Below are 26935 nucleotides of genomic sequence, written 5' to 3' on the forward strand. Positions count from 1 at the left end.
AACTATCCATTCCTAATAGCGTTGACATGAGCTGCACAGGTAGTTGCAAAAAATTTGTAATTGGCACCAATTATAATAAATTTGAAAGCTACATAAAACATTGTCAACTGCCACAAAATGACTTATTAGACACAAATCAGTTATATAATGAATTTATCAAAATGATTAAATATGCAGACAGTAAATCACAATATCATAAAACAGTTACTACAAAAAAGGACATTCACATACACTGGATAACAGATGAACTAAAAATATAAAGACAAAAGAGAAGTATATGGTTTAGCAACAACGGATTTAACATTAATACCAACAAAACGGGATATATGTACTTTACATTAACAAACGAATTAGATCACAGTATAATTATAAAATGGCATGAAAGGAAATGTAGCTTAATTAAAAAAAACAAAAACCGTTAGATATTTGGGCCTCCATATCGATAGCAATTTGAAGTGGAACTCCCATACAGCTTTCTTAACAAATAAATTTAGGTTCATAATTAACAGAATGTATTATGTTAAAAAATTTGTAAATGCAGCATTCTTAAGATGTCTATACTATTCCTGGGTAAATTCCTCAATGCAATATGGCATTACCTGTTGGGGCAGAGACTATTATAACAATCTGCTTCCATTAATAAAAATACAAAACAGAATAATTAGAGCCATAACTACTACCGACTTCTCACACTCAACCAATGATCTGTATATTATTCATAATATTCTTCCATTTCAGAAACTATATCTCTATGGTTGTCTGTTATATGTAAAAAGAAACACTGAAAGCTTCTTGGTATATAATGTACACTATGGATTGTGCTGCAGTCGAAACATGCTGCTAGTATTGTTGGCCCACTGTTTAGAGATCCTTCTGACACTTCTGTGCATGTCAGAAAAAGGAGAATCCATTCCGATAATAGGGTAATCAATCTGTCTTCTGGGATGAGTTTGTTTATTAATACAGGTCGAAAAATTTAGCTTTTCTTTTACGAACATTGCTGTTTTTCAAGTGTAACTATTTTGCTTGTATAACAGTTGGAAAAATGTACGTAGAGTATTAACAAAATTAAAAAAGGTATAGCATAAAACAAAAATTTAACTAAGTTTATTTTTAAGAAAGTTTTCTATAAAATAAAAATAATTATACAGAAAAACAGAAATTTTTTCAAATGAACTTAGATATTCTAAACTTACAGTTGAGAGAACTGAGACAGTTTAATGTCCTAAACCGATTAATTATTTATGACTTGTGACTCTTTTAACAAACCCATGCAAAAAAAATGTTGGAAAAAAAAAATACCATTATCAAATCCATTTAATCTTCAGAGTCATCTGAATCGTTGTCCGAATCACCATCACTTTCACTTAAACTGATCACCAAAGGTTCGCATAACTCTTCGATAATTCCGTCTCTGTCCCATTACATATTTTCCAATGAGGTGACATGACAGCAAATTTTTCCCAGTTTTGAATATTGTAATACTTTCTGTAATACTTTCAATCGCCTGTTCTGAAAGCTTAAAAAGTTTCGACATGTCAATATCCCCAGTTACGTTGCGATGATGCATGAAACTTTTCACTTCTGCCCAAACATACTCAATAGCATTAATATCGCAATGATATGGTGGTAGCCTCAAAGCTAGAAATCCATGCTCTTTGAGCATCGTGTCGAATTTAAATAGTTTAGTTGTGGGTGAGTTTCTTATGACCAAAGTAAGCAATTCAATTTTTCATATATCTGGGGAATGAGAAATGTTATTTGCAGGATCCAATCCATAAGAACTTGCTTCTTATTAGACCAATTTGGAACTTTGTTTAATCGAATAGAGTGATATGAAGCGTTATCAATTATAACAACAGCATTTTTAGGAAGGTTTGGAATCAGTTTTTCTTCTTCCCACTTTTCGAAGATCATAGAATTCATTTGCCCATGGTAATCTCCAGTAGTTGAATTGGCTTTGTATAATAAGTTTGAATTCGGTAAAAAACCCATTTCTCCACCCGCACACAAAATTATTATGCACCACGAAGTATTTCCGGTTTGTAGCGCTCCACATTCTTCTTTAGACTGCCAACATTTTCCATAAGTTAAATTACTATCAATCCAAGTTTCATCTAGATACACAGTCGGTCTTTTCTCCTCCCTGAAACGTCTTATTGCTCTCAAATACTGCATTCTAGATAAAACAATGTCACATCGCTCCATGATAAGTTTCCTTTTATTCTGGGACTTTTTAAAACAAAATCCGATTTCATGAAGTATTTTCCTTAAAGTTTCTGTTTTCCAAGGAAAATTAATTTTTTCTTTAAGCACAGGAATCAATTTCGGAACAGTTGGCACTCTTTTCTCAACCACGTAAAATTCGTCAATAGTTCTTCTTATAACGTATACATCAAAATCATTCAAAGCTACGGTTTCAATGGTTTTCTTTCTCTGGTGCTTTTTTTTAGGAGATTTAAATTTTGGCTTACCTTCACCTTTTGATTCTCATTCAACATGCATTATGACAATTTATAATATTCTCATAATGCATTTTGGCGACCAATTCTTAGTTCCTTCATTTCTTTCTCCCCTTCAGCATGAATAGACTATTCTTGGCAAAATGCCAAGGAGAGGCCTACAAATGGTGGGCATACTATTCCCAAGGCTAACAAAGAAATTTTTCATAAATATTTTGAGTACATAGCCACAAGCAGCTATAATAAACTTCCAAATGAAATTAAATCTATAACCTCAGAATATGTATTCAGAAAAAGATTGAGAGACTACCTTATGGAATTAAACAATGTTGAGAATTACTTTAAACGTATAGTATAAGAGATCATCATAACTCATATATCACAACCAATTAAGGTATTGATTTACAAATTATTTCATTCAATTAGGTATTAAAATATCAACATATACATTATTATAACTGGTAAGGGAGCCCTCTTAGATGCGGTCCCTGGACTCTCAGTGTCTGTTTTGAGTTAATTACTCTTCTAGTAACCAGTATGACTATGGCCCTTGGTTACACATATTTGCATTAACTAACTTACATTATTCTAAACCAGTTACTTATCATAACTATTAAACCAGTCGAAATATACTATATTCTACTTGCATATATGAGAAAACGTTTTATTAACTATAATATTATTTTATTATAGCCAAAATAAGTGTTAGTACCAACAGAATATGATAGTAATACTATTGAATTTTATTTTGTATTTATTGTGCCATGCATTGAATCGTATTGTGAAATATTGTCATAATTATATAATTAATTGAATAGTATAATATGTATAATTTGTATATGTGATGTGAATAATAAACTGTTAAACTGTTATTATTTATAATTTTTTTGTTATTTTTTATATTTTAATGGAAAAAAATCACATTGGTATGGGTTCACAAATTTTGCTAGCTGCATATTTCCTGCTTAATGAATATTAGTAAATATATTTTATATAAGCTTCATTTCAAAGCAGAAATCTAAGAATTGCACTTTCAAATATTTCACCTGATGTTGACGTTTTATGTAGCAGTATTGAAACACATCCATCACATTAAATGTTATTAAACTTCTTTTTATGTTTTTAATTCTTTCTTTATTATTAGCCAAATTTTAATTCTTTCTTTATTATTAATCATTTTACATTTCATGTGCTTGTACTGCAAATGTACAATAACAATATATGAGATAATCTGCCATGTCAAATGTGTATGTAAGATGCTAAAAATGTAATATTTGCATTTTTGCAATATTCGCTGTGTATGTTTTGTATTGAATATAAATACAATAAATATTATAATAATATATGTCTATATTACAATTTTTTTCTGAAGGGGGGGGGCTGTGAAATATTTTAATTTTTCCAAAGGGGGCCCTGACATCCAGAAGTTTGGGAAGCACTGATCTAAAGAGTTTTATAGCTCATAAATAACTTATGTTTATTAATTTAAGTGGCACCTATAAGAATGCCGATAGTCTACCCCCACATACGGGATTTTCAGCTGTGGTCCCTCAGCAGCGACCCGTGTATGTATATATATATATATATATAAATTTATTTTGGCTGGTAAATTTTACCACTCTTTTTTATTTTAAAGTTCTCACCAAATGCTCACTGTCAAAAAAAAAAAAAAATCAATTATGTTATAGTTTCTTACCTTCCAAATTTGCAGAACAATGTCACTGTTTCAGTCACACATCCACAAAGGGCAAAGCACAGCATAAGAATGAATTCACGGTCTGTAATAATTTCCACTAAAAATATAATAAACAATCAAGAATATTTATATATCTAATAGAATATTTATTTATATATAAATAAAATCTGTGGTAATATTGATAATGTTTCACTTCAAACAAATTATAATAAAACTGGTGATGTATTACATTAAAAATATTGTTAGATTATTAAGAATTCATAATAATTTGACTGATTTTAAATTTCATTTTTATTGCATTAACTATAATTTGTAATTGTGTACTTTATATAGTAAGATATAAATCAAGAATAAGAAAATTTATATATATATATATATATATATTTTTTTTATTATTTCCCCTAGTGAAATGGTGCCCCTCATCTTCAAGCGCCCTTATGTGGGGAACAATAACCACACAGCACAGCCTTGGTTGTTGTTATCATTGTTATTATATAACAATAGATAAGAGGGCAACTGCTGGACAGATATCAAAAAATGGTATATGGGGGGAAGTACAGAATTGAGGTGAAAACAGGTGACTAGTGGTATGCCACAAGGTTGAATGCTGGGACCATTGTTCTTTAATTTGTACATAAACAATATAGGATATAACTTGAAAGAATATATTCAGTTATGATGATGCAAAATTAGGTAGAGTAATAGTTAATCAAGGCAATGTGGAGAGCTTGCAAGTCGATTTAAATAGGCTGTCAGTATTATTATTATTCAGGCCTCCATGGAGTCAAAAGACTCATCGTGAGACATCCTTTCTAAGAAACATAAGTCTATCAAGACTCATTGAAGGAGGTCCCTCCTAGGAAACACAAAGTCTATCATACCACTCCTTAAACACATTGACCATTCTCGCTCCCACCACTCCATCAGGCAATGCATTCCACGGCTCAACCACCCTCCACACAAAGAAACCACTCCTCACCCTCTTTCTCACAGTTTCCTTTCGTAACTTCCAGGGATGGCCCCTTGTCATGACTCCTTCCCGCTGTTCAACCAAGTGAAAGAACTCCCCAGTGTCAACCCTATAACCACCTCTCAGCAGTTTAAAAGTCTCAATCATATCACATCTCCTTCTTCTATCCACCAGACTCTGCAGTCCACACTCCCTCAGCCAATCCTCATAACTAACATTGTACAGTCCTGACACCATCTTTATTATCTGCCTTTTGTACCCTTTCCACAGTTAATTTATCCCCTTCAAATCCTGGGGACCAGATCTGAGAACAGTAGTCTAAGTGTGGTCTGATCAGTCTTGTGCAATGGAGTGATAACCTTTTTATCTCTGCAGGTAAGTGTCTTTCTCATTATTGCAGCAATCCTCTGTGCCCAGATCTCTTGTCTTCCCTACTTCCTCCAGTTTAACTCCTCCCAAATGTAAAGTTATGCATTTTTGGATAAAGAGATTACAAGCTGTATATCACATTAATGGCACTGTACGCTATAAAATAGAGGAAGCTAGAGATTTAGGGGTGGTGGTAGACAGAGTTAATGGCAGAGGGCATATTGCTAAGGTGGACCATAAGATTACTTGGCTGTTGAGGAATACACTAACAAGTGAAGATATGAAAGTTATTGTTCCTCTATTAAGGCCTTGATACATCCACATCTAGATTACTATGCCTGGTCTCCTGGGTTTCTTAGGAAGGAGGAAGTGGTTGAGAGGATTCAGAGGTGAGCAATGAAGACAGTGAGTGGTCTATGGAATGTTCCTTATGAAGATAGATTGAGGATGTGTGTGGATTGCAGAAGTTGGCTGATACGAGGAAAAAGCGGGCAGATATGATAGAAACATTTAAGATGCTTAAAGAGTTTTATGGGATTGATGTAGGGGAAATGTTTCAGCACTTGGTTGGAGGGGCCAGAACAAGGGATCATCACTGGAAGTTGAATAAAGGTGTGATTTTAAAAGGTACCTGTGACATAACTATAAACAACAATTTCACGATAACTGAAGTAATTAATTTTAATGAAATGAAAGTACAGATATTTTGTTCTGAAAATAACAGTACAACATTAGTGCATAGAAATAAGCAAATAAAAAAAATGGTAATACAAAGTACATACAACAATTGGTTTGCTAATTAAAAATGATTGTCACGTGCTAGAAATTAATATATTAATAAAACTATTTTTGATGTTTACATAAAATAAGAATCTCTCAAACTTTTGGGGATTGGAATGATTGTCTTTCTCTCCCAAAAGTTTGGGAGAATCTCTAAGAGAATCTCATTTTATTTTTATTATAATTATTATTCAGGCCTCCATGGAGTCAGGAGACTCATCGTGGGAGGTCCTTCTTAGGAAACAAAAAGTCTATCATACCACTCCCTGAACTCATGGACCATTCTTGCTCTTACCACACTCTCAGGCAATGCATTCCAGGGTTCAGGGGTCAACTACCCTGCACACAAAGAAACCACTCCTCACCCTCTTGCTCACAGCTTCCTTTCATGACTTCTAGGGATGGCCACTTGTCATTGCTCCTTCCCGCTGTTCCATCAAACAAAAAAACATCCCAATTTTCACCCTGTTACTGCTTCTCAACAGTTTAAATGGCTTGATCATGTCACCTCTCCTTCTTCTATCCACCAAACTCTGCAGTTCACATTCCCTCAGCCGATCCTCATAACTGATATTATACAGTCTTGAAACCATCTGTGTTATCCACCTCTGTACCCTTTCTACAGTTAATTTATCCCCTTCAAATCCTGGGGACCAAATTTGAGAATACCAGTCCAAGTGTGGTCTGATCAGGGTATTATGCAACGGAATGATAACTCTTTAATCTCTGTAAGTCAGCGTCCTTTTCAGTATTGAAGCAATCCTCTGAATTACCTTTACCACCTTTGCAATTTGCTCCATGAATTTCAGTTTTCTATCAATCATCACTCCCAGATCTCTTGTCTCTCCTACTTCCTCCAGTACAGTTCCTCCAATTGAGTATCCAGCCTCCCATCGTTGGATCCCAAACTTCAAGACTCCACATTTTGCTGCATTAAACTGATGCCCCCCATCCATTTACCCATCTGTCTAGTTCAAATCCTCTTGCAGGGCTGCCACATCTGGACTATTACTGATAACCCTTCTCAGCTTCACATCATCTGCAAGCAACTGAATATCCCCTTGCAATCCATTGACAATGTCATTAATATAAAGGTTGAACAATACAGGTCCCAGTACTGAGCCGTGTGGAACCCCACTTGTAACCTTCTGCCTCTTTGATACTATCCCACCATACACAACTCTCTAATACCTATCACACAGCGAATCCTGAATCCAGTTTACAAGTATGACATCTAAACCTGTGCTGCCACTTAAATATCAGTTTATCATGTGACATCCTCTCGAATGCCTTTGCAAAATTCAAAGAAAGGCACAGTTTTACTGACATCCAGAGTACTCAGTATTTGTAACATCCTCTCCTCTTGCACCTCTAGACCCTGAGCCTGCCCTATCCCTCTAGTATTAAAACCTTCTTCTCCAGGATGAAATATTCCAATAAAGTGCTCATTGAACAACTCCGCTATGTCCTCTGCATCAGTCATTCCCATTTTTATCCTGCAGCATTATTCTTCCACAATGTTTTCTCCTCTTACTGACTACATGACTAAAAAATTTCCTAGGATTTTCTTTGGATCTTAGTGCCAATCTCTTCTTATATTCCACTTTTGCCTTCCTCACCATACTAGTCACTCTCCTGGCCTGTGTTTTATATTCTTCATGCATCTGCTCTCCACTCCTCTCCTTATATCTCTTCCATAATCTCTTTTTCACCTGCAGTTCCTGTTTGATATTGTTTGTCATCCACTTTACACCAAATTGTGTCCTCTTCTTCACTTATGTGGAATACAGCTTACTATTGCTGCTAACAAATATTCCTGGCCTTCCAATTCCGTTCTCCATGGAACTGTCCCAAGTTGATATCTAAGACTATTATAATCACCTACCTTATAATTCCACATATGTTCCCATCTCTTTGATATTTCTGCATGTCTATTCATCTTCTGAGTCAAAGCCACATGGTCACTCTCTCCAATTGGCAGGAGAGATGTCATCTCAGTTATTATCAACTTTTCTGATGCTATGACCAAATCCAAAACTTTTGAACCCCTTGTTCCCCTACTACATGTTTCTTAAGACATTTGTCCCTCAAGAATTCTAGAAATTCCATTCCCTTATTACTATATGCATTTTCCTCTTCCCAGCTTATATTGCTGTAGTTAAAATCTCCCATAACAATCATTCTTCTTGCCAAGCTCAATTGCCTAAACATCTCCTGTTCCCCACCCTCTGTGCTCCTTGATTTGTAGCAACACCCCACTAAATATCGTGTTTTGGCCACTTCTACCTCACACCATATGCTTTCAAAACCATGCCTTCCTCCTATAGACACTGGCAGTGATAGTGTCACTGCCTTCCAAAGTCTCCACTCTTAGAGGACATAAGTCATCACTTATCAGAAGCAGTACTCCACTGCCACGTTTTCCTTTCCTATCCTGCCGAAAAATTCTGTACCCTGCTACTTCAATTCCTGTTATTATATCATCTTCCGTCAACCACATCTCTGATATTCCAATAATCTTTGGCTAGGCTGATGCTATCAGCACCACAAATTTATCCTCCTTTATTTCAGATACTTCTGGCATTTGTATAAAGCATAAAGATGTCACTGCTTCTATACATCGTTATCCCCTCTAGATCCCACTGGACTCGGTGTTACCCGATTTCGTCTCCCTTTCTCCAAGAGGCCATTCTGCTACCATCCACCCTGGGAATTCTAGTTTCCTTGCGTTGACATACTGACTCATTCAGAAAACAGCAATCTCTCCAGATGCCTTTGTCTTTCCTCATTCAAATGCAAACAGTCTCTTGTATACAGTTCCATTCTGTCCTCAAATGGCCTCCAAGCATCCCCATATTTCAATCCTCTCTCTTCTGACACATTCTGCCTATTATGCTATTCAGTATCACTGCTCTTCTGCTCACCTTGTTACTATCATACCTAGACAAAACACACACACACACACACACACTCTCTCTCTCTCTCTCTCTCTCTCTCGCTCTGTGTTTTCTTTTGTACAACCTCAAGCAAGAATCTCAGATCTCTCACTGCTCGATTTACATTGCCTCTCAAGTCATTCGTGCCCACCATCATGATCACATCATCCATCCTCTCACCCCTCTTAATTGCCATAGCTACACTTTCTATCATCCCTCCAGGCAAACACTCCTCTGGCATCCTATCTTGCACAAAAAATTCCTCTAGTCAGCAACTAGAATGGAACTCAGAATGTTCTGTCTTTGGGTGCTCTAGTGCAATGGACACACATGCCACTTCCACTGAGCTACACAGCCTAATAAAATCAGAGCACCGATTAGGTTCTACTGAGATTTGAACTCAGAGCGCTGGATTCAAAGTCCTGAGTTCTAGCACATGAGAACCATTTTAATTAGTAAACCAATTGTTGTATGTACCTTGCATTCTGTTTTTTTTATTTATTTATTTACTTGCTCATTTCTTTGCACTGATGTTGTACTATTATGAAAATAGATGTACTTTCATTTCATTAAAGTTAATTTTTTTTTTAATAATTTATTGATTGCTAAAATATTTACACATACAATAAACATCTTAAGCGACATTGCAATTTATAATTTTACAGAATTCAGCACTAAGTTCTGCATTTTCTATTACTGCAGTTAATAATAATAGTAATTATTATTATAACTACAACTACACTACAACACTCTTATACAACTTCCAGGGGTAATCCCTTGTCTTTTCTTTACTCTTCATGTATTGAAAAATTTCTTTTGTGCAAGTCTTATAGAATCTCTTTATTAACTTATAAGTTTCTATCATATCTTCTCTCCTCTGTCTGTGAGTGCTAAACTCTGCAACCCACAAATCCTCAGTCTAACCTCATAGAGAGCATGCTGCAGACCTGTCATTAGTTTGTTGCTCATCTATGCATTCTCTCCATCACCTCCTGATCCCCAAGAAATGCAGGTGATCAGGTCTGTGCACGATAGTTAAGATTCAGCAGAATCATAGCCTTATAAAGAGAGAGAATAATTTACCTATATTTACTTGTTGGTATGTTTTTTAACATGCAAGTAATCCTTTGAGCTATTTTGTTAACTTTTGCAATATGGCCTTTTACCTTCAACTCTCTGCCCATTATCTCTAATTACACAGGTTCATCAGTTTCCTGCAATCCAGTACCATCAACATGATACAAAGTTTGTAATAATCTTGTCATCCTGCCATGCATTACCTTACATTTTGCATTAAATTAATAACTATTATTCTTTGTCCACCTTGCCAGTTTATTTAAATCATCCTACAGGATATCTACATCACCTTTAATTGCCTTCCTTAGCTTTGTATTATCTCTAAGTAATGAATATCCCCTCCCCTTAAATCTTTCCCTGCATCATTAATATACAAATATAAAAATTAAAGAGTAATATTTAATATTAAAAAAGAGTAGTGGCCTTAGTATGAAGCCTTGGGGCACTCCACTAGTCACTTTCAATTGCCTTGATTCCACTCCACCATACACTACCTTCTGATCTCTGTCTGTTAGACCCCCCCCCCCTTCCACTGTGCCACCAGCCTCTTATCCATTCCCATTTACTCTAACTTCAACTGGAAAAGTCCAGCAATGACATAGTGTAACTATTTCCATTATCCAATTCCACTATCACTCTATTATGTGAATAAATTATGAAGGCAGAGATATAGTGTATCACCCATTCCTGTATTTTACTCCTAACCAACTTTATGAATGTGGTTTCTTATCAAGTATAGTTTCTTTCAAACCAAGAGAAAAACCTAGCTTTGACTCTGAAGGACAGGTAGTGAATGCAAGTGCTTATGTGAGATGAGTGGGCTTTGAACAAGACAAAAGTAGCAAATTATAGACCAATTGGAGTAGTGATTAAAAAATATTCTAAAAGTAGCTTACAAAAGTAGCTCCATATATAAGTAGCTTAGATCTGAAGTGACTTCAGATCTAAGCTACTTATATATATGGAGGGGGAGGACGTCACTTCAGATTGACCTAGTATCTCATAATGCACAGCAAACTTCCTTTCAAACATGTATATTGCCATGCATCATGAGAAGAATCATTACCCAGATAGGTTTCACCTTTATTTGACCATTTATCATGCCTTTCCTTAAACTTGTTCATGGTTATTGCAGATTTTTTTCACTTGATTAGAACAAAAATTTTACTTGAAGAAAAGGTTTCCTCTGACCTGCTTAGCTAATTTTCTCTCATAATCTGATTTAGCCCTTCCTTATCATACTGGTCACCCTAGTTGCCTGTACTTTGTATTGCTCACAGGCATGCCAATCACCATTTTTCTTTATATTCCTTCCACAATTTTTTTCAGTGAGTTCTCCCTTATATTGTTATGCATCAATTTAACTCTCATTTGGTTTGCTTGCTATTCGTACATATGCAATTTGATACTGTTTCATTCGAACAATACTGCCACTTCTCATGCATGCACTATTGACAGGCGAAATTTCTTTGTAGCTGGCACTGCTCCAAGCTACCTCATGAATTTGTTGTAATCAGTACTTTTCTAATTCGACAAACCCTTTCTTGACTGAGAATTTTACATGATTAATATATTATAAACATGTTTTTCAAAAGTTCTTTTTGACAACTTGATATTTCTAAATCAAGAAAGAAAATCCATTTTTAATTTTCATGGATTAATTATAGGGAAAAAAATTAACTCATTACACCATGAATTTTGCAGTGCTTTAGTGGTTGAAATAATAATATAAACTAAATTAGAATTTTTTTGTTGTTGTTCCTTTCTACAGAATAAGGTGCTAAGTCGGCCAGATATAAGTGATAATGGAGTTGCCAAGCTAGAAGCTCTGATAAATACATACATAGCTTTATTTAAAGACAGGGCTAAAGATGTAGCAATAAAATATATATATTCATTTCTGATCAAAGAGGTAAGCTTAAATTGGAATTATAAATTTTATTCATCGTAAACAGGTTTTATAATGGAAATTACTGATGAATAGAGAGTGCACAGATGCAGAAAAAATTTATCGTCTCTATAAATCAAAGCAATATAAATTGCATATATAAATCAGTCAGTCAGTTGCTCTTATCATTAGGCTCATCATGCATAGTCTGTATATTGTTATGCAAAACGTACAGGTGATGTCTGCATAACAGAGGTCTTAAATGTTACATACCCAAATTAAGGACTTACAGATATCATGAAATATATAATTCCCTGGTTTCTTTTTAATGTATTGTTGGAGTGAATTACCTCATAAAATTTTGTGAACATTCTAGTGCAAGTGTTTTCCTCTAAGTAAGTCATGGAGGAAGATGGCCAATCAACAATACGATGTTCTTCAAGCATATGTGTAACTAGACAAGTGTTTTCTTATCTTTTGCTTTCAGTTTTGTCTGCATGCTCCTTCATATGGATTTCAAAACTTAACATCATGCATTCCTGCATGAATTTCACTATGAATTTAGAAAACATTTTTTTTGCATTTTTAGACACTCAAATGGAGGTCTTCAAACAAAATAAACTCATTCATTAAGTTTATTGAAAAATCAACACAGGAAGATCCACATAACATCTCACCACTATGTCACAAAAAATTGGTATTATAAAAACCTTGGCTTGTATAATGGTCTATAACATTCCCAGCAGTATATAGAAAAGAAACCAAGACTCCAAACACTTCAGTTTTATCCTTTAAAAAATGTTACATTAAAAAAATGGTATTAATGAATGTTCTAAAAGAGACTCTAGAAAACAGATTTCTTCACTCCTGTGCTTGCATTCTCTTTATATGACTCTTATTCTTCCTCCATTTTGTAAAAAATCTCTTCTATGTTAATCATGTCCTTGCTAACACACGTCTCAGTCACATCATCTTTTTTCCTTCCATCAGATAAGCTCTATAAATGGTATTAGCTCAATCTGTTTTCATATGCACCATGCCAAAGACTCAACACCACATTAATTGTCCTTCTCAAGAGCCTTTCAACTATATCTTCATCTCCTTGAAAACCAGTCACCAAATCTGTAGACATTAATGCATATAGCTTGATCTAGGCCATATAAAAGGGAACCATCATCTCTATATTCCTACATATTGATGTTTTCCCCAACTCAGATTCCTTCCTTCCAGATTTCAAAATCTGAGACTTCGTAACACTGAATGCAAATGCATTCAGACAGTCTATTCAGATATTCTTATAAAGGCAACATCCTGTATTTAGCATAAATCTCACTAACATTTTATTATCTTTTGCTTCAAACAACTACATATCCAATTTAAATATCTCATTATCATTAACAACTTCTGTGGCATACAATTAGTGACTTCACTTTTCCCAGATTTTCTCTCCACAACTTACTTATACCTCTCAGACATCTTCTATCTTATTCTGCACTAATCACTTATCTTATCCAGTTTAATCATCCAGTTATTATTATTATCCCAAGACCTCATGGAATCTCAGACTCATCTAGGAGGTCTCTTGTCATATACGCTACTCATCTGCCTTAAACACATTCAGATTCTCTGCAGACACCATGCTCTCAAGCAATGCATTCCAATCACTCACAACTCTCCATGTAAAAAAACCTGCTTCTCACTCCCTTGTTTACACACCCTCCTTATACAGCTCTCAGGGATGACCTCTTGTTCTTCCTCAATCTTCAATGATTTTATGAAAAACCTCTTCAGCATTAATCATATAACAACCACTTACCACTTCTAAGTCTCTATCATATCACTGCTCTTCCTCTTATCCACTAGACTGCAAATTGCATTGTCTCAACCGTTCTTCATATTCAGCATTCCAGAGATCAAAACTATTTTGGTCAATTGCCTCTGGACCCTCTCCAATATCTCTTCATCCTTTGGAAAACCAGCCAATTTGTGCACAGTATGTGGCCTAATCAGAGCTTTATACAATGAAACCAGAATCTCCTTACTTCTAGAAGTCAGTGTCCTCCACATCACTGCCAGAATTCATTGTGTTGTCCTCACAATTTTGGCAGTATATCCTCTGAATTTTAGATTCTTATCCACTGTCACCACAAGAGCTCCTATTTCTTCCTCCTCAAACAATATATCCCCCACCAAGAGTAAATTCTGCATTCCATCTTTGTTTTCCAAATTTTAGAACCTTACATTTTACAACATTGAACTGGCATCCCCACTCAATTGTCCGTTAACTCAGTCTATTCAAATCTTCTTATAAGGCTTCAACATCTGCGCTACTCCTCATAGTTCATCCCAACTTGGCATCATCTACAAAAAACTGTATATCTTCATTCAAATCTTCCCCAATATCATTAACATATAAGTTAAACAGCAATCATCCTAAAATAGACCCCTGAGGCACACCACTCCACTCTTCTGGGATATTACTCCCCCCCCCCCCATACACATTTTGTTGATACCAGTCAGACAGCTAATCTTCAATCCAATGCACTAGTCTAATATCTAACCCATTCTGCTCTAGTTTGACTATCAGCTTATCATTTGGCAATATATCAAAAGTCTTTGCAAAGTTTAAGTATATGCTACTATGTATCCATCTCATACACACATCATGTGTGAGATGGATCATGTTGCTATCATCTTATTGTAATAAGTAAGTAGATTACTAAAGCATGACTTCCCTTTAGCAAATCCATGCTGTCCATCAAAGATAATACCATTGTTCTTAACCCAATTCTGGATCCTGATTCTCACAGCCCTTCCAACACTTTAATCACAACACATGACACACAGATTGGCATATAATTTGATAACTGAATTCTGTCACTTCTTTTATGAAGCGATACAATCTTACCTTCCATTCCTTTGGAACTACCCAAGCTAAGACTCATATTAAACAAATATGTCAAAGTAGATATTAACTTCCTGGTGCATTTCTTCGAAATACATGATGATATATCAAGTCCCATAGCCTTATTAATAACAAGTTTGCTTAATTCTCCATATACCTCTTCGTCACTCATAGTCAGTCTCTCCTCATCATCATCCACTGCTCTGAAATTCACAAGGATGAAAGACCTTTATGAACTGCTCATTAAATATCTTAATTATATTCTCTGCAGGAAATGTCCTTATCTTTTTTCTCCAGTCAGTGCCATCCTACCATAATCATTCTTTTTCGCTGGCTACATATCAAAATAACTCCCTAGGTATGTGTTTTTTTTTTTTTTTTTTTTTTTTTCTTCATTAGCTAACTGCTGCTCATACTGAGATTTTACTACCCTTACGAAGGTTTTGATACATTTAGCCAGAATGATGTAGATGAATTGTTTGTGGAAAGTGCCTTAAGTGACAATGATATTATTGGATATCGATTAACTTTAGATATCGTCAAAGATCCAGAAAACGATAGTGAAGTGGAAGAAAAACCTGTCCCCCCTCACTGCAAATATAATTTGAAAAGGTCTTGAACTGTGCAATAAATTGGAAAATCATTTTAATTTCTGAATGAGCCTTTAAATTTCAGCGTGAGCTGAAGAACTGTATGTCTGGATATCGCGAGCTGTATAAAAAATTAGTAAAATCATCATCATTGCAAAGTTTAGTCACTGATTACATTGTCAGAAGAAAAAAATCAGCACAGAACGAGGGTGAAGCTAATTCTGTTTGCGAAGAACCATTGCCTTTACCATACAGATCTGATGCACTGACTGTCTCTTCTGGTGATGAAAGTGATTTCGCACCAATTTGCAAACTTTGCCGAATAATGTCTAATAGTGACGATAATTTTGATGAAAAAAATGTTAAAAAAAATGCTTAATTTTCAATAAAATTAAATGAATAAAGCTTTAAAACAAACTTAAGCATTCTTATTTCCTTAACTTTTATAAATTTTGCTTCAGTTTTATGTAATTTTAGAAAATTACGGAACATGTTCCTAATTTTTCAATGTAAGTTAGGTCTTTTTTATGCGACTTTTTATATGTGATTTTCTGTGGAATGTATCTACCTCATAAAAAGCGACCCGACTGTGTATGCATATATATATATATATATATATATATATTTTTTTTTTTTTTTTTTTTTTTTTTCAACAGCTAAAGGTTGTATTCTTTGGGCAAGGCAGAGTGGAGTAGGTTACAATGACCTGAAGTAGATGGAATGAAAGAGGAGGCGGAGAAGTTGGTTTGGCAGGTTTCAAGCTGGACTGTAAAAAGGTGTTACTTAGTATCAGGTCTTGTTCTATGATTTTGGAGGAAAGTGGAGAAATTTTAGTGGGCAATTCAGAAGAGCACTGTCTGTGAAAGTATCTGTGGAACAGGCATAAGGCAGAAACTGAATGTCTATGGAGAAGTTGAAGTGGATCTCGGAGCAAGATTTTGAGAGAGGATTTTCGCACACCACTCCAAATTATTCTATTCTATTCCCTCAGCCATATAGCTGGTGGGAATAGCTATATGCTACCATACTAGGGAGATTATTATTATTATCATTTGACATCTCCAGAGAGTCCAAGGACTCATCGAGGGAGGGCACCTTCTCTACAGCTCTGTCTCCACCACTCAATCCACCAATGCCATCTACCGCCGACCACCACATCACTAGTTCTTCCACAGACAATCACAAACATCCATGCCCATGGCGGGATTCGAACCCACAGCCTTTTGGTTGGAGAGCAGATACGCTAACCACTCGGCCAGCCAGGCCGGCTGATTATGAGAAAGGTGGTTTCCTGTTGCCTTCCTTGCCATAGTATATTTTATTATTATAGCTGTGTGTATTCACTGGACTGGTTTGTCTGTTTGAGGGATGAAAAACACGAGTTACCAGGAGAAAAAAAAACCCACCTCTGTATGAGACCAATTAACTCACCTTTAGTCAAAAGAGACCAGTCAAATAAAGGTTCCTCATGTCATAGACTGGAATCAAACCCAGGTCTTTCTGACCAAAGAGCTTCGTCTATACTGACTGAGCTGTGGAGGCTCCCCACTCCAAATATGTAAATAATATTTCATGGTTGGGTGGATTTTGGATTTGTGCAAAGTTAGCAGCTGTAAAGGTATGAAGTAGTGCCCTGAGCAGAAAAACACAAGAGTGTTTTGGTAGCTGCAGAAGTTATGGTTGAATTGTGTTAGTGCCAGGAAAGGCTGGAGATATAGGTCATTCCAAGAAAGGAAATCTGATTGTGTTTGGATATCTGGATATTATTAAACGTGTGGACAGACTTATGTGTTCGTCGAACATGTTGTTTATTATTTTAACGGTATAACAGAACACAGAAACTAAGTAAATAATTAATTTATTGACTTGATGCTGATATTTCGCTGGTATTATAACCAGCATCTTCAGAGCACAAAAACACTGTTTGTCACAATACGCGAGACTAAAACAACATGGTGTACTTAACCAAAATTGTAGCAGCAACACAAAGACTAGAGTCCTGATTTTGGCGCCCTCTATCTGGAAAAAAAAAAAAAAAAAAAAAAAAAAAAAAAAAAAACGCTATCATATATTACTAGAGTCCTAGAAAAGTGCTAGTTTTTTCTTAATATGACTGTCTCCCAGATCTTCGGCAAGTTAATACAGCCATATTTGTTGAGATTTGGAGTGTGTTTTAGGGCTTCTGTCGCCTCTAAGAACAATCTCTCTGATTTATATGGGTTTCTGTGTAGTACTTTTGTGTTTTTCCAGTTGATCCTGTGTGCAGGGGTATCCAGAGCATGGTCTGCTAGGCCCGACTTCCCATAATGATATTTCCGGACGTATCGCTGATGCGGATATTCACAGTTCTTCCTGTTTGACCGTAGTAGGCTTGATTGCATGAGCAGGGTACTTGGTAGACTCCTGGATGTGATAAAGGAGGAATGCTGTCCTTGGGTGAGCGGATGAGGGTGGCTAATTTGCTATATGGTCTGAATGTAGTGCGTAGTTTATGTTTATTGAGAATTCTTGAGATCTTTTCGGATGTGCCTTTAATGTAAGGGATGGTGACTGTTTTGTTGTAGTTCTCTGTGGTGGATGGTGGGAGGGGTTTCTTGGGAGTGTTCAGTATTTTGTTTATTTTTTGTGGATTGTAGCCGTTGGCCAAGAAGGTGTGGCGTAAGTGAGTCAGTTCAGCAGTCAGAGCCTTGTCATTTGAACAGATTGCTCTCGCTCTATGGGTTAGCGTTTTTAATATGCCATATTGTTGAGAAGGATGATGGTGTGATTGTTTGTGTAAGTATCTGCCTGTATGTGTGGGTTTTCTGAAAACTGAAAATGATAAGGAACCATCTGGGAGACGTGTGATGAGTGTATCCAGGAAGGGCAGACAGTTGTTGGCTTCCAGTTCCATAGTAAAGTGGATTTTTGGATGTTGGCTATTTAAATGTGCTAAGAATGTTTTCAATGTCTCAGGGCCATGTGGCCAAATAGCAAGCACATCATCAACATAGCGTAGCCAAAGTGTTGGTTTGAGAGTGGCTGTATTGATTGCTTGATTTTCAAGGTGTTCTATGTAAAAGTTGGCTAGGGGGGGAGAAAGGGGGGAGCCCATGGCTGTCCCATCAATTTGTTTGTATATTTTCCCTTTCCATGTGAAATATCCTGCATGTATTGTGAATTTGAATAGTTCAAATATATCAGGGGGGATATTATTAAAGTTAGGAGAGGAGGGATGTGAGCTCTTTCTTATGAGAGAGCAGACAGGAACTGAATTTTCATGGCATTGAAGTCTACAGGATTGTCTTGATTGTATTGAAATATAACTTAGGGAATCCAAATTGGGTTATTTGAACTTATGGATGAAGTGACTCAGGTGATGAGGTCAGTGTATTGTTTGTTGATGTGTGTTCTAATGGCCAGTTTGCTTGCTCTGTGGGATGAAAAACCCAGTTTCTGGGAAGAAAAACTCTGTCTCCCCCCCCCACCCCATATGAGACCAGCACACTGATCATAGCAGGTCTTAAGGGTTCCAACAATTGGGTGCCAAGATTTGTCAAAGGAGGAATGAAACATACTGTCATCTACAAAGCGATGGATAGAATTTGAAATCTGTAGGAGCAAGTCATTTATATACAAGAGAAAGAGAATAGGTGAAACTACAGAACCTTAGGGTATGCCTGCATTGTTGTGGATATTATTATTATTATTATTATTATTATTATTATTCAGGCCTCATGGAGTTAAAAGACTCATCATGGGATGTCTTTTCTAAGAAACGAGTCTATCAAGACTCATCGAGGGAGGTCCCTCCTTGGAAACACAAAGTCTATCATACCACTCCTTAAACCCATTGACCGTGCTTGCTCTCTATCCACTCTATCAGACAATGCATTCCATGGTTCAACCACCCTCTTGCTCAAGTTTCCTTTCATAACTTCCAGGGATGGCCCCTGGTCATGACTCCTTCCCGCTTTTCAACCAAGTGAAAGAACTGTCCAGTGTAATCCTGTAACCACCTCTCAACAGTTTAAAAGTCTCAATCATATCACCTCTCCTTCTTCTATCCACCAAACTCTGCAGTCCACACTCCCTCAGCCGATCCTCATAACTAACATTGTACAGTCCTGACACCATCTTTGTTATCCACCTTTGTACCCTTTCCACAGTTAATTTATCCCCTTCAAATCCTGGGGACCAGATCTGAGAACAATAGTCTAAGTGTGGTCTGATCAGAGTCTTATACAACGGAAACGGATATCTGAATAGAGGAATTATCAGAGTATCTGTGACATGTAATGATCAACCAGTGGAGAAGTTGCAATCCAGTTGCAGAGGATAGAAGGAGATTATAAGATGGCAATTTGCTAACTAGGTCCCTGTGCCAAGCCCAATCAAATGTTGAGAGCAACTCTGTGAATTTCTCAGAATTTTTCCATGACTTGAATCCAGAGGTTAGTGGTGAAAGCTAGTAGATTGGTTGGGATTGGGAGTGGCAGAATCCACACTGCTGATCACTGATAAGCCAGTAGTTTTCCAGGTGGTGCAGGAGTTGGTTGCTGATGACTTTCTCTCTATTTTTAGAGAAAACAGCATTGAGAGTAATTGGATGATAGTTCACTGGTTGACTTTTATCATATTTCTTTCGGATGAGCTGAAAGTGGGCCTGTTTCTATGCTAAAGATTAAATGCCAGTTGAATAGGATAGATGTTAGTTCTGGGACATAAGTTTTTAATCTAGTAGGTGGGATCCCATCAGGACCAGATGCCTTGTTTGTGTTCAAGTGAGGCGACTATGGTGACATCTGGATGTGATGGTTATGAAAACATGGGTGGACAAAAGTTTCTCCCAATTGCTTTGGCATGCAACCAGAAGTCTCATTTGCTATTTGGACAGGAGGTGAATTTGCAGCATTTGGCACTTTCATAATCTGAATTGTTGATGATTCGTTTACACTCGTTTTGAACTGCAGTATAGGCAGAGTGATCCACTGAAGTTTGGTGTTGAGCCACTTGTGGTATGCACAGTTTTTCTTTTATTGCACTGGCACACTTTTGAGAACCAAGGCCAGTGTGGTGGCTAGAGATTTTGGATGAAATGAGGGATGAAGGCCTTCGTTCTTGCAAGGATGATTTTTGTTATTTGATCTGAGCAGGAATTTGGATCAGGAGAGAACTATAGCAGTAGTTGGCAGAATATATGCAAATCAGTCATCAGCATCTCCAAATTCAATTTCATAAACAATTGAACATTTGAACATGAGGCCAGCAACTTGCCTCATGCCCAAATGGAAGCCCAGCCTTCTGGTCTCTTGCTGAGGAAGCAAACTGGAAGCAACTTCCGCTCTCCTGTGCTTCCACCTCTCTCTCTCTCTCTCTTCCTAATGGCACCATTGTTATCTTACCAAAAGATAAAGCTGACCTCCTGGCATTATTCTTTTCCCTCAAACTTCTTCATAGATGACCAGGGGAAAATCACCTCTTCCCATACTGGAGTCCAAGCACTATATGCATCCTATAGTTTTTCAACAAAAAACATCAGAGAACTAGTAAATTATTTGGATTCTAAAAAGTCTTTTAGTCCTGGTGGCATCTCTTCAATTGTTCTCAAACATTGTGCTCCAGAGTTAACATCCATTCTGCATTTTCTATAAACTATTATGCATATCTAGTATTTATCCCAGTGCATGGAAGCAATCTCATATCCATCCTATTCCAAAAAGGGAAATAAACGTTTACTGCCGATTAGCAGCCAATTGCCATAACCTCTGTCCTCTCCAAAATAATGAATAAAGTCATTGATAGCCAACTCCCCCTACTACTCAGTGGACCACCAATTAATCAGTGACAACCAGTACAGATTCTGTTATTCAAAATCCATAGCTGACATCAAGGGTCTTCAACCTTTCAGACAGTGCAGGTCGCATTAAAAATTTCAATGAAGCCCGCAGACCACTAAGTTATACTACTGCATTTAGAATTGTAAGATGCTTTCCAGATTCACTAGGGATGCTGTGCATTTGATACTTTACATAAAATCCTATAAAAATAAACAAACTCAGCTTTAAGATCATAGGTAGGAGTCGGGTTCATGATAAGTAAATACAATCAATACTTGAAAAAAGATAATTTAATGAAGAAAACGTTCATTTTTTACAATGTCAATGGGCAACTTGGCAATGTTTTTCGTTGACTAGCTTGTCAATGTTGGCAGTCGCTATGTGCAGAGTATTCTCGAGATGTTGGTCATTAAGTTGAGTTCCTGTCTTGGACTTCACATGCTACATTCTGGAGAAGAACTGCTCACATAAGTATGTGCTTCCTGACAAAGCGCACATCTTCAAAGCATGCCGGTGAAGATCAGGGAATGCATCCTCAGAAATGTAGTCTGTAAAATGTAAGCAAGGGTGCTTTGAATAATTTTTCTCTCAAAGAAGTTTTGAACTTCAGAATCTTCTTTTGAAGCTGCTTGAACTCCAAAGTGTTTTGGAGTTCAAGCAGCTCTATTTGTACAGAGCCTAGCATTTCGGCAGCATTGACACTGAATGGCATTGAAAATAAATGTAAAGAAGACTTGGTTACAAAAATCACTAACTCTCTCTTCGAACTCACTTCACAACATGGCTAATTTTTTAGTGTATTCATCAAGAGACGAACAGTTGGACTCATTGAGAAGCTGAATACGAGTGGTTGTTTTTTGGAAGTTAGTTGCTGTCGCAATATAATATATTTTGGTACCGTCGGAATCGAACGCGTAACGGTGGAAGACAAAACGAAGCCAAGTTACTGTATTTAGTTATATTTCATTTTATTTAATTATATTTAGTACTTAAATGTTCTGATGTTTGTACTTTTTTTCCTCTTATTTATTAATTGAATAATTATTAAAGATTACGCTACTCGGCAGTAAGGAATGATGGTGGATTCAGCAGCTGTCGCAAGTGGCGTAACGCCAAGTCCTCCGCCATTTAAGAACTCAATTATTAGCAATATCATAAGGGACTTTGTGGCATGCAGTACTCGTGGTATGTGTGCGTCTCGGGAATTACATATGTGGCTTGTTAAAGAGAGTGGAGAGCGTATGTACGCAAAATGCAGGCAGTTGGAGGAAATAAGTACATTAGATATATCGATATCCGACGTTGTTGCTCCAGGAACGGGGAATGAATGTAGGAAGACAAGTAGTGTGATAGGAGAGAATGAGAAAATAATAGTTGGTAGTGTGGAAGGTGTGAGTGGCTGTGAAAGTTTAGGAGATGGTTTTGTTTGGAAGAGTGAATTTAGATTAAGAGTGACTGACCTGCAGAGGGAGATAGATGAGTTGAAAGAGGAGGTGGAATGGCTTGTGAATGAGAGCAGAAGTATGAAAGATAAGATTAGGAGAATGGAAGAGATAAATGCAAGGCGAATCAGAGTAGGAGAGAGAGAGAATTTAGGGAGTATGAGTGAGAGGTATGTGGGTGCTAGAAGAGGAGAGAATGGAAACAGTAGAAGAGAGGGAATGAGAGAGAGGTATGGGAATGCTAGCAGACGAGAGGATGGAAACAGTAGGAGAGACAGAATGAGAGAGAGATATGGAAGTGCTAGAAGAGGAGAGAATGGAAAGGGTAGGAGAGATGGAATGAGAGAGAGGTATGGGAATGCTAGAAGATGAGAGGATGGAAACAGTAGTAGGAAAGACAGAATAAGAGAGGGATATGGAAGTGCTAGAAGTGGAGAAAATGGAAACAGTAGGAGAGAGGGAATGAGAGAGATGTATGGGAGTGCTAGAAGAGGAGAGAATGGAAACAGTAGAAGAGAGAGGTATGGGAATGAAAGAAGAGGAGAGAATGGAAACAATAGGAGCGAGGGAATGGTAAGAGGTATAATGTATGGCGACTCAATGATCCGTGGTGTTCAAGATAGGATGTGTGAGGAGTGTTTGCCAGGAGGAACAATAGAAAGGGTGGCTATGGCAATTAAGAGAGGTGAAAGGGTGGCTATGGCAATTAAGAGAGGTGAAAGGGTGGATGAGATGATTGTGATGGTAGGAACGAATGACTTGAGTGGTAATGTAAGTCGCGCAGTGAGAGATATGAGATTTTTGCTCGAGACTGTACGGAAGAAGACAGAGAGGGGAAAAATAGTGTGCGTGTTGCCTAGGTATGATAATGATGAGCTGAGCAGAAGAGCGGTGATATTGAATGGCATAATAGCGAGAATGTGTGACAAGAGAGGAGTGGTATATGTGGATGCTTGGAGTGCGTTTGAGGAAAGAGAGGAATTGTATGCGAGAGACTGTTTACATTTGAATGAGGAAGGACGGAGGAATCTGGAGAGATTGCTGTTCTGAACGAACTTGGTGGCGCAGATAGCATCAGCCTGGCCAAAAATTATTGCAATCACTGAGACATGGTTGACAGAAAGGGATATAACAACAGGAATAGAAGTCGCTGGGTATAGCATTTTTCGTCAGGATAGGAGGGGAAAGCGTGGTGGTGGGGTACTGCTTATGATAAGTTATGACCTATGTCCTTTAAGAGTGGAGAATTTGGAAGGAAGTAAGACAAATGATTTTGAGAGCGTATGGTGTGAGGTAGAGGTAGGCAAGACAGGATATTTAGTGGGGTGTTGCTACAGACCCAGGAGCACAGAGATGGGGACCAGGAGATGTTTAGACAGCTAAGTTTGGCAAGTGCAAGAAGAATGATTGTTATGGGAGATTTTAACTTCAGTAGTATAAATTGGAGAGAGGAAGATGCATGTAGCAATAGGGGAATGGAATTTCTAGAATTCTTGAAGGACAAATGTCTTAGGCAACATGTAACAGAGGGAACAAGAGGTTCAAAAGTTTTGGATTTGGTTATAGCATCAGAAGAGTTAATAAAAACTGAGTTGACGTCTCTCCCACCAGTTGCAGAGAGTGACCATATGGAGTTGACTTGGAAAATGAATAGACATGCAGGAGTATCAAAGAGACGGAACTTATGTGGAATTATAAGGCAGGTGATTATAATAGTCTTAGACGTCAACTTCGGGAAGTTTCATGGAGGCAGGAATTGGAAGGCCGGGATATCACTAGTGCGTGGGAAATTGTGAAAGAATATTTGTTAGCAGCAATGGTAAGTTGTATACCACGAGTGAAGAAGAGGACGCAATTTGGAGTAAAGTGGATGACAAACAATATAAAACAGGAATTGCATGCGAAAAAGAGGCTATGGAAGAGATATAAGGAGACAGGTGAAGAGATGATGCATGAGGAATATAAGACACAGGCCAGAAGAGTGACTAGTGTGGTAAGGAAAGCGAAACTGGAATATGAGAGGAGATTGGCCCTCAGATCCAAAGAAAATCCTAGGGAATTTTTTAGCTATGTGGCCAGTAGGAGGAGAAATGACTGTGGAAGAATGATATTGTGGGATAAAAATGGGAATAGAGTGACTGATGCAGAGGACATAGTGGAATTGTTCAATGAACACTTTATTGGAGTATTTCATCCTAGAGGAGTCAGTTTTAATGCTAGAGGGATAGGACTGGTTCGAGGTCTGGAGGTACAGGAGGAGAGTGTGTTTCAGATACTGAGTACTCTGGATGTCAGTAAAGCTGTGGGACTGGATGGTATTTCACCACGAGTTTTGAGAAAATGTGCTAGGGAATTGACAGTGCCTTTAACGTGGCTTTTCAATGAAAGTCTGGCTTTGGCAAAGGTGCCCAGGGAATGGAAGGAAGGTAAGATAGTGCCATTGCATAAGGGTGGTAACAGACTGGATGTGTCTAATTACCAGTCTGTGTGTCATCAGTAGTTGTTAAGATCTTGGAGAAAGTAGTGAGGGACCGTATACAGCATTCTCACAGATAACATTACCCTCATCTGCCCAATGCTGTATACCTCATCTGCCCAATGCCGTATACAGCATTGGGCAGATGATGCTAATGTTATCTGTGAGAATCAACATGGATTTGTGAAAGGACGCTCTTGTTTTAGCAATATGCTAGCCTTTTATAACAAAGTTACAAGAACATTAGATGAGGGAAAGGCATATACTGCAATTTTCTTAGACTTGGCGAAGGCATTTGACAGGGTGCCACATGATAAGCTGATATTTAAGTTGCAGCACATGGATCTGGATGTTAGATTGGTCAACTGGATTCAGGATTGGCTGTCTGATAGGTATCAGAGAGTTGTATATGGTGGAGGAGTTTCCAGGAGGTAGAGGGTTACAAGTGGGGTCCCACAGGGCTCAGTACTAGGACCTATATTGTTTAACCTTTATATCAATGACATAGCCAGTGGATTGCAGGGAGATATTCAGTTGTTTGCGGATGATGCAAAGCTGGGAAGGATTATTAGTAATAGTGCAGATGTGGTAGCCCTGCAAGAGGATTTAAATAAGCTAGATAGATGGGTAAATGAATGGGGGTTTCATTTTAATGCAGCAAAATGTAAGGTCTTGAGGTTTGGGAAACATCGATGGGATGCTGCATACTCTGTGGGAGGAGTGATACTGGAGGAAGTAGGGGAGACAAGAGATCTGGGGTTGATAATTGATAGAAACCTGAAGTTTAGGGGACATATTGCAAAGGTGGTGAAGGTAACACAGAGGATTGCTGCTATTATGAGAAGGACACTGACCTGCAGAGATAAGAGGGTTATCATTCCGTTGTAGAAGTCTCTGATCAGACCACACTTGGACTATTGTTCTCAGATTTGGTCCCCAGGATTTGAAGGGGATAAATTAACTGTGGAAAGGATACAAAGACAGATGACAAAGATGGTTTCAGGACTGTACAAGGATAGTTACGAGGATCGGCTGAGAGAATGTGGACTGCAGAGTTTGGTGGATAGAAGAAGGAGAGGTGATATGATTGAGACTTTTAAACTGTTGAGAGGTGGTTACAGAGTTGACACTGGGGAGTTCTTTTGCTTGGTTGAACAGCGGGAAGGAGTGATGACAAGAGGCCATCCCTGGAAGTTACGAAAGGAAACTGTGAGCAAGAGGGTAAGGAGTGGTTTCTTTGTGTGGAGGGTGGTTGAACCGTGGAATGCATTGCCTGGTGGAGTGGTGGGAGTGAGAACGGTCAGTGAGTTTAAAGAGTGGTATGATAGACTTTGTGTTTCTCGGGGGGGACCTCCCCTCGATGAGTCTTGACAGACTTTATGTCTTAGGAAGGACCTCCCTCGAAGAGTCTTTTGACTCCTTGGAGGCCTGAATAATAATAATAAAATGAGTTAAGTCTTTTTTGCATGTTTTGCCTCCCAAAGTTTGAGCTTGGCCACAAACGCTTTGATGTGATCAAACAGAG

At 37.5% G+C, this 26935-nt stretch overlaps 1 protein-coding gene across 1 annotated transcript in view; it reads left to right on the forward strand.

Moving 5' to 3' along the window:
• The window catches only part of LOC150093743 (dynamin-1-like), a 293501-nt gene that overhangs the window by 252552 nt on the left and 14014 nt on the right, over window positions 1-26935 (forward strand). The window contains exon 15 of the mRNA XM_090413039.1: window positions 12062-12202. Coding sequence (XP_090269165.1) covers window positions 12062-12202 — 141 coding nt within the window. The remainder of the gene's footprint in view (window positions 1-12061; window positions 12203-26935) is intronic.

This window comes from Typopeltis vanoorti, chromosome 23 (assembly GCF_054136105.1).
Source record: "Typopeltis vanoorti isolate ZY-2024b chromosome 23, IOZ_Tvanoo_1.0, whole genome shotgun sequence".
Taxonomy (NCBI): Eukaryota; Metazoa; Arthropoda; class Arachnida; order Uropygi; family Thelyphonidae; genus Typopeltis; species Typopeltis vanoorti.